The sequence below is a fragment of the Mustelus asterias genome, chromosome 15, assembly GCF_964213995.1.
Source record: "Mustelus asterias chromosome 15, sMusAst1.hap1.1, whole genome shotgun sequence".
NCBI lineage: Eukaryota > Metazoa > Chordata > Chondrichthyes > Carcharhiniformes > Triakidae > Mustelus > Mustelus asterias.
The window spans coordinates 77,738,323-77,752,547 of record NC_135815.1 but is presented as its reverse complement, the minus strand read 5'-3'; the positions used below and the strand labels follow the sequence as shown (position 1 = coordinate 77,752,547).

The window sequence follows — 14,225 nt, the reverse complement described above, 5'->3', positions numbered from 1 at the left end:
GGCAGTCTGTTTACTCAACAAGGTCCCGCAAAAAGTACTTAGATAAATGACCAGATAGTGGTCTTTTAATCATAGATACCCTACAGTGCAGAAAGAGGCCATTTGGCCCATCGAGTCTGCACTGACCACAATCCCACCTAGGCCCTACCCCCATATCCCTACATATTTGCCCACTAATCCCTCTAACTTACATATCTCAGGACACTAAGGGGCAACTTTTTTAGCATGGCCAATCAACCTAACCCGCACATCTTTGGACTGTGGGAGGAAACCGGAGCACCCGGAGGAAACCCACGCAGACACGAGGAGAACGTGCAAACTCCACACAGACAGTGACCCAAGTCATTCTTCAAGTTACAAAGCCAATGCTCAGAATGGACCAGGCAAATCTAAATCCATTCCTTGCTTACTCCAAAAACCAAATTCAAAATCCAATTGAATCCAATTTAAGGTCCCCATAAGAGAGATAAACAAGATCCAAGCTGACAAGATTAGGCATTACACCCCATCTTGGGCTTGTCTGATACTTGATCTTAGCCAAAAGGCTGAGAAGCGTAAACCTCCTTCACTCTTGAGTGAGTTAAAAGGGATAGAATACTGGCACATGAAAGTATGTTGTTGATTAAGATTGAAGTGCTACTGTGTGAATAATCTTGATGAGGAAAGTGTGTTTATGGGCTGAAAATTGTGCCTATTGTTGTAGGAATTCTGTACCATGTGATTCAATTACCCTTAATACAACTAAACTTCCATCATAAATGGTTGATTTCTTCTTGAAGTTCATCAGAACAACGTGCCTCATAATAACTGTTCTGCATAAATTACGGAAAATCAGATTTACTGTTTGGCCAATAAATTTTTTTGAAAATTCTAATTGCTGCAAAATTTAGGACTTGCAGCTAATTTCTTTGCTTCACCAATCTTCTTGCAAATCTATTCTGTCTAACACTGAATCATTCTTCTATTTTATTGTCTTAACGCTTTTATGTAAAGGGGCCTTATGTTTATAGTAATTGTAATTGATGTCAATCGTGTACTTGCAACATGTCTGTTTTCTTCTAACCTGCAGGATCTACAGCTAGAATATGGCCAAGGACCGCAGAGCTGTTATTTATTAGGTGGAAATAAGTAAGCATTTTACAGCCAATGCTGCTTGCTTTTATTTTTACTGAAATGCACACATTGCCAGTCTAAATGATCTTAAAATGGATATTAAAAGTCATTTATAAATTTCATATCATTGTATATCAAAAAATAGGATAGTATTTCCCTTTTCCAACTTTAGGCTTTAGAAGTGTGAACATTGAGGATTAAATTGAATGCAAATCACATATCTTCCTAAATCACCAGCAGAAACATAAAAAGTAATCAGCTGTATTTTCATTTTGTGTGCTGATAGGATACTGAAACAAATTTGCATTTATAGCACCCAAAGTGCTTCACAATCAATAGTCATTTTTGAAGCATAGTCACTTGTACTGTATCAAGTGTTAGTCAATTTTAGCACAGCAATGTCCCACAAACAGCAGCAAAATAAATGACCAGTTTTATCTATTTTGAAGTTATTGGCCAGGAACAAATTCCTCCATTGTTTGGATAGTGCTTTGAGATTTTCTGGAACTCCGAAAAGGCAGAGGGGGATTGATCTGATGTCACATCCGAAAGATGGTACCATTGACAATGAAGTGCTAGCTATGTAGACATACTTTTCGTGCTGAAGTTCTGCAGTAGGGCTTGAAGCTACAAACTCAGCTGATTTTGAATTGTAACCTGTTGCAGGCTGTGGGAAACCGACAATTTCGCCACGTGGAACATTTTTTGATGGTTAAAATGTATTACTTGTAAACTATATATTGATAGTTAACTGAAGTGCGTAATTTCTATATAGTCTCTAGCTGGTTTTGATTAAGTCATGCAAGTGAAAACTAATTGCGTCATTCTATTATCTCTACAGCTGATGCTTCTTTATATATCTAGAAATATACTTAATTCCCTTTTTAAAAAAAAATTGCAATACTGCATCTGTGTGAATAAATCTCACACGGGGTTGGGGGGGAGGGGGGGCGCGTGTGTGTGTTCCACCATAATACTAATAAATAATACTATAAAAACAGATAGCAAGAGCTTCTTTAGATGTTTAAACAGGAAAAGAGAGATGAAGTTGAGTGTTGGTCCTGACTGAGAATGGGAATTTGATAGATAATAAAGAAATGGTGAATTAAATGAATAGATATTTTGCTTCTGTCTTCACTGGAGAGGACATAAAAAACATTCCAGCTATAGCTGTAAATCAGGAGATGGAGGGGAGAGAGGAGCTGAAGTTACAGTACAAGGGAAACTGTACTGAGCAACTGATGGAGCTGGAGGCTGTCAAGTTTCTGGATCCAGATGGATTTCATCCTGAGGTCTTAAAAGAGATGGTTAATGAAGTAACAGGTGTTTTGGTATTAATGTTCCAAAATTCCCTAGAATCTGGTAAGGTTCCAGCACACTGGAAAAATAGCAAAAACAGCCCCTCTATTCAATTAGGGAGGGAGGCAGGAAACCATAGGCTAGTTAGCTTGACGTCTGATCTGGGGAAGGTGTTATTTTTATTATTTATTTACTTATTAGTGTCACAAGTAGGCTTACATGAAGTAACTGTGAAAATCCTCTAGTTGCCACACTCGATGCCTGTTTGGGTACACTGGAGAATTTAGCATGGCCAATGCACCTAACCGGCACGTCTTTCAGGCTGTGGGAGGAAACCGGAGCACCTGAAGAGAAACCCACGCAGACAAGGGGAGAACGTGCAGACTCCGCACAGACAATCACCCAAGCTGGGAATTGAACCCAGGTCCCTGGTACTGTGAGGCAGCAGAGCTAACCACTGTGCTACCATGCTGCTCAATTGATCATTAAGGAAGTTATAACTGCGCGTTTAGAAAACCACAAGATAATGGGAAATTGAGTTCAACCAATTTATTGAAGTTCTTTGTGGCTCTAACATGCTGTGGATAAAGGGAAGCCAAGAGGAATAGTGTACTTGGATTTCTATAAGACATTTGATAAGATACGACATCAAAGGTTTTGTGGACTTATTTCCACTGGAGGTTAGAAGAATGAGGGGTGATTTTATTGAACTATATAAGATTCTGAATGGTCTTGACAGTGGATATGGAAAGGATGTTTCCTGTCGTGGGTGAGTCTAGGACAAGGGGCACGGTTCTAAAATTAGGGGTCACCCTTATAGGACAGAGATGAGGAGAATTTGTTTTCTCTCAGGGTTGTGTTACTTTGGAACTCTGCCTCAGAAGGCAGTGGATTGGGGTCATTGGCTATCTTTAAGGCAGAGAGAGATTCTTGTTAGGCATGGGGAACAAAGGCTATCGAGCGTAGATGGAAATGTAGAATATCAAAGCACAAACAGATCAACCATGATCTATTTGAATGGCGGAGCAGGCTCAAGCGGTTGAATGACCTACTTCTATTTTGTATGTTCGTATTGAAAGATGGAAAGACCAGGTGAACTTCTTGAAACTAGTTTTCAGTTGTTTGCGCTGGGCATTTGACTTCAGTTTCAAAGGGAGCTTTTGTAATTTGTTAGTTAAACATGCTATTTTTAAGGTTCCCTGGCACTACCTTTTTACACAGTAAGAAGTCTAACAACACCAGTTAAAGTCCAACAGGTTTATTTGGTAGCAAAAGCCAAAATAAATTATTTGGTAGCAAAAGTGGCTTTTGCTGCCAAATAAACCTGTTGGACTTTAACCTGGTGTTGTTAGACTTCTTACTGTGTTTACCCCAGTCCAACGCTGGCATCTCCACATCATGACTACCTTTTTAGGCAACCATTATTTTAATGGGTTGCACTTGAATTTAAAGTGGCAAATAGCTGCAAATATTTATAGCAGAACGGAACTGACTGGGTAGCTTTTTCAAAGAACTGGCATAGGATGATGTGTCAAATGGCCTCCTTCTGTGCTATATCTGTCTATGATTCTAGAAAAACATGTTGCCCCTATGGAATTTAGGAAGATGGTCCTGCTGTATCATCTAATCACTAAAGACTTATGGTCATTTTGGATGTTTTTCATTTTTTTTTGAAGATGTACGTGTCAATCATTTTTGATAAAGGCACATGAAAGCTATATTTTTTGCAATTACTATTTAGCTCACCTGTATTAAGGCCAGGAAAGAAGAGTTTTGCATTATTTTTACATTATTAAAACATGCACCTGGCGACAAAATTGTGGCCCACCTTTTTGGATTTTCATTTTGATAAGTGATCTAGTTTCAGTAGTGTGAAGACAGCGAGCTGGTATAATCCCAACTACAAATATCAGAGAAAAAAATCAGTTGGGATATAAAATGGGCTGCTGATTCATTACCATCCATTTCGTGCTGTGAAAAAGGCCAATTTCATCCTCATATCTTGAAGATCATCTCAAAGGATGTAAATGAGCAAGTAAACAGTGTCTAATGTCTAAACTACTTTCATGCATGTCAGTCAGATGGTCATGACGTGATTTATGTCAATCAATTGACAGATTGTTTTTGGTAAATTTATTTCTGGCTTGACAGGCTGCAAAATTTTACATCTCAGGGCAAGTCATTACTTTTCCAAAAATAATAAATTACGTTGATTGTGAAGAAATTGAATCCAAATGTAAATTATTAGACTGGAAACCCTGTAAAAGCATTGAATTTTGCCTGCCCATGTTGATGTGTTTTCTAATCTTTAAAAATAACCAGTTAAAAATTCCCAGTTTGTTGACAGGGTTTAATTATCTGTGTAAAAGCAAAATGCTGCAATGCTGGAGATCTCAAATAAAAACAGGAAGTGCTGGAAAAACTCAGCAGTTCTGGCAGCTTCTGCGGAGGGAGAAACAGAATTCGAGTCTGGATGACCCTTCATCAGAGCTCTTATTTCTAATGTTTACCAGTATAAATATAAATCCCTTAAAACTAACTCTGGTTTCCTGTAAATTCCCATTAATGTTTCCTTCAATTTTATCAATTATGGCTCCAACTTATAAATCTGTTCCTCTTATAGGTTGACATACTCAGATTTCCTGCATCCTAGTTGTATTGAAATGCAAATTTATTGCATTATTCCCACTCTGGCTTGTTATTAGAAATTGGAAGTGAAACTCCTAATGGTTCTATAGACTTCAAAAGCCTGGGTAGTAAAATAGTGAACATAGGAACAGATGAAGGCCATTTACCTCCTCAAGCCTGTTTTGCCATTCAGATAGTCCATGGCTCATCTGTGACCTTATTTATGTACCCACCTTTGACCCATATTCCCTAATGCCTTTAGTTAACAAAATTCTATGAAATCTCTGATTTTAGATTAAGGATTGATCTATCATCTGCCATTTGTGCCAGAGAAATTTCTACCATCATTTGAATGCAAAATGATTCCAAACGTTACTACTAAAACATCTTGACTGCTCAGTCAGGAGAAATAGTTCATTTTTATCTATCTACCCTATTGGTCCCCCTTAACATTTTGTAAACTTTGATCAAAACACCCATTAACCACCTAACCGCCAGGGAATGCATTGTAATAACACTCGTGTTAACTCTTCTCATAACTTAACCCTTGGAGTCCAGGCGTCATTCTGGTAAATCTATGCTGTATTCCCTTTAAGGTCAGTATATCTCTCCGAAGGGTGTTCAAGATGTGGTGCCCAGAACTGTCTGCAATACTCCAAATCTGCTTTAACCAGGGCTTTGTGTAGCTATGGCACAACTTTTGCCTCCTCCTATTCTGGTCCTCCAGATATACAAAACAATCTTTTTGATTATTTTCTGAACTGTCCACTCTATTTTAATTTTATATGTGTGTGAACAATTGACATCATCTGACCACCTCTTGTTAATGTATCTTTTTCTACTGTTTAACCATTACTCTATATTAATTTTCATTGGTGAGTCCACCTAATCTAATTTCAGTGTTTAAAATGACCTAGCCCAGAAAACTACTGCCCAGAATGACTGTTAAAATTACCTCAGTGTTGGAAGGTTTGGAAGAATTGTGTTATTTGCTTCCATTTCTGCAAACAGTTATTGAATACCAATCTCTTTGACTGATGCAAAAATATTTTGCTAAACATATATACTACTTCTATTTCATATTAATCTTTGTTTCTAATGCTAAACCTTCATGATTCATGGTAGGGTCCTTTGCCATTTTCTCCCTTCCTCTCAAAGGCATTGACCCCTGGTCAGAGTAAGGTGAACTGACACTCTTCAATCCTTTAAGTTGCCATTCTCCATCAATGAGGGTTGACAGCCCTTATAGTCACACATAGGAACATTACAATTGTGTGTGATTACAGCCTCACCCATCATATTGCCATGTTTTTCAGAAGAATGACTAGATAGTGATTTAGGAGCAAAGGTCCTCACGCTCCAATTCCAGAGATGAACAAACTCAGCACCCACAAATCTGGAATCTTCTAGACTGTATACCTACTACATATATTTACCAATTGAGCTGTTGGGAAGGCCTCTTCATAGAATCAACTTGATTACATCCACACTTTCTAGTATTTGTGTAATTTGTGAATTGATGTTCGCTCACCGCTGCCCTAATTAAAACCAATGAGATTGTAAAGCCGAAAGCCACAATGATTAATAGTTTGATTCTGGTAATACTGTGTGTACTGATGATACCGCGTTGCCACTGAAAGGAGTCAGGTCTTGAATGATAGTGACAGAATTTAACGAGTGCGAGGAGTGGGTAAATGAGTGGACACGGATTTAAAGTTTCTAAGCAAAACCATGATTCTTGTCAGAAACTGGGAACCAAACAATAGACAAATCAGCCAAAGGTTAAGCAACATCTTGGAAAATGTATGTGTCTTTTTTTCAATACCTTTTGAGGTGATGTCTTGTGTCATTGCTCAGACGCAAACAGAATTTATATGTAACTGCTTTTCTTAATGTCTTGCATGCATTCTCTGTCTCGCACTCTCTCTTACTCTTTGCGTAAAGTTGTATTGCCCTTTTCCTCCACTTCTGTGTGTCCCATTGTGTCTGTTGCACTGTTTTTATTTGTTGACTTTGTATCCTACCATATTTTTCAAAGCTAGAGCATGCTACAAGATAAGAACCAACTTGGACATTGAAGAATGAAGACTTCAGCTGGGCCTTACGGATTAGTGTTGAAGGAAAATTTAGGGTGGGATTAGCTCAAGAATGACGAAGCCTGGCCAGAGGGGGAATTGGTAAACTAAGGTATGATTTTATATCCAGAGCTTAGATGTCATTACTGCAGTGGATCCAGAAGCATGACCATGACTGCTGAGACATGCAGATGAGAGAAATTGGAGACCAAGCTTGAGTGGACGCTGAGAGTGGGACCAACACCTTGGATCTGATGGTGAATTTGACAAGAACTGAGGTTCAAGGTTGGAAGGGATGGCCTGGATGGCTAAAAGCTGAGGTGTGTGAAAAATCAGCAACACCCAAAGCTGGAATAGGGAGTCTGCAATGGAAGCTTTGAATTGAAGTTGGTGTGGGAGTAATAGATCAGCTGATAAGCTGAGCAGTGATCCTTTGTGTTTTATTTTAGAAGCCACCCCTTCACTTTCAACAGCAACACTTAGCAATCAGCTGATATGTATTGGTTCCTAAATTGAGCAAGCCCACTGGTTTCTTTTTTGAAGTGGAGTTCTTTTTTGAAGCCTGCCTTTGAATCGTAAGTTGAGAAAGTGGTTAAAAAGGTATATACCTTCATAAATAGATGCATAGAGTATAAATGCAGGGAAGTTGTGCTCAAACTTCATAAAAGGCTTTAGAGAGTCTGCAAAAAAAATGATGAGAGTGATTCCAGGGATGAGGGACTTGAGTTACCTGGATAGTTTGGAGAAGCAGGAGATCTCCTTTGAGAAGGGAAGATTGAGAATAAATTTGATTGAACTGCTAAAAATCATGAGGGATCTACACAGAGTAGATCAGGAGAAGCCTTTCCCATTGGTGATGAAGTTGACAACAGCGGAGTCAGTGTGAAGTGATTGGCAAAAGAACCAATAGGAGCATTTGGAAATCTTTTCATTGACAGTGAGTAGTCTGAAAGGGAGTAATTATCGGCAGTTAGCTTAACTTTGGTTGTGGGAAAATTATTGAAACCGATTGAGGGACATTAGAAACCTTCATTAGGAAGGACATTGGCTGGAATTCTCTGGTCGTTCACGCTGGTGGGATTCTCCGGTCCTGCAACAGCGCACCCCCGCCCACATGCGGGTTTCGATGCTGTATGGCGTGACATCAGTGGGAAATGCCGTTGACAGCGGCGGGACCAGAGAATGCAGTCGCTAATGAACAGCGCGCTGTCTTCCACTGCCAGGAAACATACAGCTGGGAGGCTGGAAAATTTCGCCCATTAATGCCAGCCTGGATTAATTAGTGAAAGTCATGTCTGACCCACTTGATTTGCAGTTTTGAGGAAGTGACAAGATGGCTGTTGACGGCAGATTTTAGCAAGGCTTTAGGCAAGGACCCATATGGCAGACTGGTCGGAAAAGTAAAAATTAATTGTGATTCCAGGCAGAGTGGCAAATTGGTCCAAAATTGGGTAATAGTTGATGGGTGTTTTTGGCGAACAAGGCAAGAGGGTCTTGCAGGATTCAACACTCAATTCTTTGCTTTTTGTAGTTTATGTTAATGAATTTGATTTGAATGTAGGGGCATGATTAAAAACAAGTTTGTAGAAGTTACAGAAATCGGCCATGTGATTGGCAATGAGGAAGAACGCTGTAGACTGTGTGGGAGATATAGATGGTCTAGCCAGTTGGGCTGAAAAGTGAATTTAATCCATAAAAGTGTGAGCTAATGCATTTTGGGAGGTGAAACAAAGCAAGGGGATACACAGTATATGGAAGGATATTGAGTACTGTGGAGGAACAGAAGGACCTTGGAGTGCATGTCCACAGATCCTTAAACAGATAGCAGGACGGGTTGATAAGGTAGTTAAGAAGGCATATGGCATGCTTTCTTTTATTAGCTGAAGCATATAAGAGCAGAAGGGTTATGCCAGAATTGTATATGACTCTATTTCAATACCACAGCTTGAATACTGCATAATAGTTCTGGCTACCACTTGACAGGAAATATATGATTGTACTGGAGAGAATGCAAGGGACATTTTCAAGGATGTTACCTAGTGCAGGAAGTTGGGACTAGCTTGGGCAGATCTTTGTCCACAGGTGTGGATGCAATGAGCCAAGAGGCCCCATTTTTTATGATTTCTATGAAAGGTTGGTGAAGGAAGATGGAATCGTGACTTTCAAAAGGGAACTGGATGAGTACTTTGAAGGGAAAAAATGTTAGTGATATAGGAAAAGAGTGGGGGAAGTTGGGAGCAGTTCAATTGCTCTCGCAGCACCTCCATCCATGTTAGCACTTTGATAATTGTCCCATTTGATATCAGCTGTTGGTAACTTTCTCACCTGAGTCCAAAGTTGTGAATTCAAGTTCCACCTTAGAGACTGGAGCAAAATCTAAGCTCATTATCCAGTGCTGTACTGTCTGAGATGCCATTTTTTGGAGGCACTGTATTTCTTCTAAGGTGAATGTAAAAGATCCATTTGGTTATTTTGAAGGAGGGCAGGAAAATGTTCATTGATGTCCGAGCCAACACATTTACCCCTCAACCATCATGATTAAAACAGATTATTATCTGGTCATCATTGTCTTGCTGTTTGTGGTACCTTGCTGTTTGCAAACTGGTTGCCACGAATGCACCATTACAAATGTGACTATGCTTCAAAAGTGCTTCATTACTGTAAAGAGCTTTGGGACCACTCAAAGTCCTGAAATGAGCTATATAAATGCAGTCTTTTTTCCATCAGAGCTCGATACCTGAAATCTGCAAGTCCAGGCAGTGGCAGATGTTCAACATATGCAAAGGTTAAGATTCATGATCAGTTATAAGCAGTCACAAATCGATTTTTCTGTTTATATATCTTAGTTGGATGAGCTAAAATGAACAAACGATATCCCTCATGAGTACGTCATGACTCTGATCCAACACTGGTTGGAGACTTTGTTTCCCAATCAGAAAGAATGGGCTGGAACTTGGCTCTGGATCTCAGTTTTTGGTCACAGCAGAACAAATCTCTACTGAGGAGTCTCCTTATGAAACTTACTGTTAGGAGGCAGGAGCTTGATGAGATAACAGGACAGCTGGAAAAATTGACAATCAAGCAGTATACTATTTGTTGGAGCTGGGGAATTAAAGCAAGGTCAAGAACACTTCTAGTCGATTGTTCGAGAAAATTGGAAAATGTGTTTTGTTGTGTCTAAAAATGAGAAGAAAGGCGAGACTGTTTGTTAGTCCTTTTTAAAATGGTTCTGCTGGTAAATTTCTGTTGGCATGATACTGTATCTGTTCAGTGTTTAGCCAGGGACTAGGCACTATACCAACAGATGCTATGACCTTCACGATTGGAAAATTCGCCTGGAGGACTTTCAAAATATTTTTGGGAGTTTGCAGAGATTGAGCTATTTGGCGTCTCTGGACACATTTTCTCAGCCAATGAAACCGACAGCTTGAAACCTGGTTGGTCTTTTCTTAGACCCCCTGTGAATGCTCAGGTTTTTCTAATCCAACAGGTAGATCAGTAGATGAGATAAAAACAGAATGAGTGAACGCTAACCTCTATTGGCCATACGCATTATTGTTCTTGGGCAGTGTGGTGATGAGCAAGGATGGGAAATATAATGATGAAGTTTGTGTATTAAATCTATAAGAGAGTTATGGAGCATACAAGCCATTCATAAATTGGATTGACAACCCAAACGATGGAATATCAGAGTTAATTTACACTTGAATTTAGCATTAATGTGAAGTAACTTGACATGACTATTAAGCAAAGTGAAGTGAGTGTTAATCTGCTTTATTCTGGCATCGGTTTAGGCTTGGACTTCAGATTACATTCAAACTATAACAAAAAGGGTGCAAAGTGAAAGAGTTTCACACCGAGACTTAGAGCAAACAAAAATCCCTTTTATATATGATTATTTTAGAGTACTGAAGGAAAGCTAGTTGATATATGAAGCATTACCATTTCTAAGAGCATCCATAAATACTGGGTTGGTAGGTACCTGTAGTTTGGAAACAGGCTAATTAGAGATCCTTATTTGGAGAGGATAGCAACCAGTCATAAGCAACTTTAGAACCTTTAGTCCAGGTAAAATAATCAAATAGAAAATTTGGAGAGAACCTGAGGATGAACAAAATGACAGTTTTGTAACAGCAATTGGCATTGACTCAGAAAGGAACAAACTTTCCTGACCAGCCTTCTTGTCTTATTTGATAAAATAACATGTCAAATAGATGTTGGAATAGCCTATCTTGAAATGATGAGTTCCTAAAAACATTTGATTGAAAAGTTACTCATTAAGCTTGAAGTGACAGGAATTCAAAGGAAATAATATGAAAAATAAATTTGCTGAAGACAAAGAGCAGAGCTTGTTAGTTAAGGAGTAATGTTGAGGGGACTTGATTGCTCCATTTATTTGTGTCAGAATCCTTACTGCTTCTGCTGTTTGATTTAATTACTTGCATTTAGAAATATGGTGGAAATGTTACATGTTGCCTAATGAGATGGGAAATTGAATCTCAGAAGACCACTCGGGAACTGCAAAATGTAACTGGATCGAAGGGTTTACGTTTGACAAGTGTAAAATACTACACGTAGAAAAAAGAAAGGCTGGTGTTATAACAGTTGAGAATGAGTTTCAGGCATGGGCTGCAAAATTCAGTCCCGGAACGTAGCCCCACTGGTGCTGGAACTAAAAAAGTTGGAAAACTCCAAAAATGTCAACTAGACTTCTAGCCACTTCTGGTGTGGCACACACAGTTGGCTGTGGTTGCACGGATGCTAGCCTAGCTGTGCTATGCATGCATCAGAAGATTGTGATCCCAGCGTCTAGTGCATGAATTACCATTTTGGACCTAGTGGGTCCTGTTAACACCCTTGCAGTTGTATGGACGCCATGATATGAAGATGTGTGGGTGGGCACAATAAGAAGTCTCACACCAGGCAAAAGTCCAACTGGTTTATTTGGAATCATGAGCTTTCAGAGCGTTGTATAGAGGCTCAGCTGTGTGAGGGACTCCTCACTAGCACTATTTAAAGGAATGGCCAGGGGACTTGCAAATGTCTCCTGGCAATTGCAAGGCTGTTTTGACTTTTCTCACTGTTTCAGAGTGAGTTGAAGTACTGTGTTGAGTGTCATTAGGGCAGTTTGGAAAAGTTTTAAATTCAAAAGAGTGGTACTAGACTTTGACAAATAGATCAGAGGAAGCAGAGAAGGTCGGTCAGGAGAAAATAAGTTTACAGTCCCCTTTGGGCTGCAGCACAACAGGGACATGGAGCACAGGCTGCAGGGGAAACTGTATGTGGAGGAAGGTGGGAGGAGGCGATCTCTATTGAAGGCCTTACCTCGAGTAATCCAGAGAGCACTTTTCCTACCTCCACTTCAGCTCGGAATAGTGTCTGAGGAAGCTATCTTTCACAAAGGAGGTAATTGCTGAACTATGCCACCTCCTCCATCCAAACCTATGGTCACACAACAGGGCAAGGATGTTGTTTCCCTTAATTTCTATGCCAGAGAGAGAAGATGACGTTGCCTACATTTCACTGTACGTTGCTACAGGATTGCCAGAGCTTGCTAGAGAGAAGTGGGAGGAAAGAGAGCAAGTGGTTTTGCCAGGCTAGCAGGATTTCTACTGGTGCATAGTGTTATTGATTACTCACACATGGCTAGGCGGGCCCAACATACTAATTGAGAGATGTACTGCAAAAGCTACCACTTCACAGGCATGCAGTTGGTCTGCAACCACGCTCAGAATAACATGACTGCCACCAATTCTGGCAGCACCTCCATCATGTTGCACCTGTCATCTTTGGACCACTGACAAACCAGAGGTTGGCCACTTAGTGACTAGGGCTATCTGCCCTATACCTGGCTCATGACTCCCTTCACTACCTGTCTGGATTACATGCCTACAGTGAGTTCCTTGCTACCACCAGTAACCTGGTAGGCCATGCCACCAGCATTCTGAAACAATTATTTGCTACCTGGACCATTTGAAGGTGCTGTGGTGAGTTGCTGCAACCTCGTTCTCATGAGAGCACAGTCCTTGTCACCAGGCCTTTGGACGACACCTTGGAAGAAGAGGCAGTTGAGATCACTTGGCTCTGGGTGAGCCTTCTGGGGGCCAGCAATTCAAAACTCCAGTTCCCCTGAAATCTCAACTTCACAATTCTCCACCTTTCCAAACCTCTGTTGTGGGACATCACAGCATTCTCTTGGTCAAAATCCTGAAATAGGATACCGTTAAAAAAAATTTGTCACAACTTTATCCAGCAGTATTTTGTGTGCACAACTGAATTATTCACCCTTTGCGTTCCATTAGTGCCTGGCTTTTGCCTGAACTAGTGCTCCTAAGCTGCAGAATGGCTGGCAGAAGATTGCTAACTTGTAGTGAGGGAGACTTCAGGTGGACTTGCAGTATACCCAAAGGCAGCTCTGAGCCTTTAGGCCCTGGCTTCAGACTGCACCAGCAGGGCATGAGTAGCAGCAATCTAGGCTGACTGGTTGAAAGGCAACAGCAAGGACACTGGTGGAGCATTAGTCGTGGAACACAAAGGCTGTCATCCTGAGAGGGGGCAGCAGGTTCATGCTTCATGGTGCCACTACCACTCCCTTAGTGTGCCTCTGCAGTCCTCCTAGTACTGTTAAAGCACAAAATGCTGGTCTGCAATGAAGGTCTTCAATCCCCTTTGAACATGTGGATCTGCAACCAGCATGGTAGCAATCTAAACCTGCATGGCAACAAGCATAGATCTTAAGATCTCAATCCGAGTTTCCACTGCAAAACTCAAGCATTGGGTGGATTCTGCCTGTTCTATAATGGGAGCAGAGACACCAGCCATCTGACTGCATTATGACTCAGCCCACAAGTCCTGTCATGGGTTGGCTGATGGTGAGAAGGGCAATCCCTGTCAGATCCTTCATGCACGCCCAAAGTCTCTGTGCCACCGCCCACTGCCCTCAAATTAGCTGTGGGAGGGGGGGGGAAGAAATGACCCAAGCGTTGCACAAAGCTCTGAGCCAAGTTGAATCTGGACTTCTCTATGCCCTTTGATAGCAGCAGTCCTGTACCACAGCTCTGGTAAGCTGGCACAGGCGCTACCCTTTAGCCTGGCTAGAGTCCACAGTAT

General features: G+C 40.7%; 1 protein-coding gene across 20 annotated transcripts in view; it reads left to right on the top strand.

The window, feature by feature from the left end:
- map4k3b (mitogen-activated protein kinase kinase kinase kinase 3b) overlaps positions 1–14,225 on the top strand; it is a 288,964-nt gene that overhangs the window by 197,638 nt on the left and 77,101 nt on the right. For all 20 annotated transcript variants that reach the window (XR_013499675.1, XR_013499674.1, XM_078230171.1 and 17 more), the window contains one exon: positions 1,070–1,128. Coding sequence is in view for 18 of the 20 variants with exons in the window: in XM_078230171.1 (XP_078086297.1) it covers positions 1,070–1,128 (59 nt within the window). In the remaining 2 variants the exon portion in view is untranslated. The remainder of the gene's footprint in view (positions 1–1,069; positions 1,129–14,225) is intronic.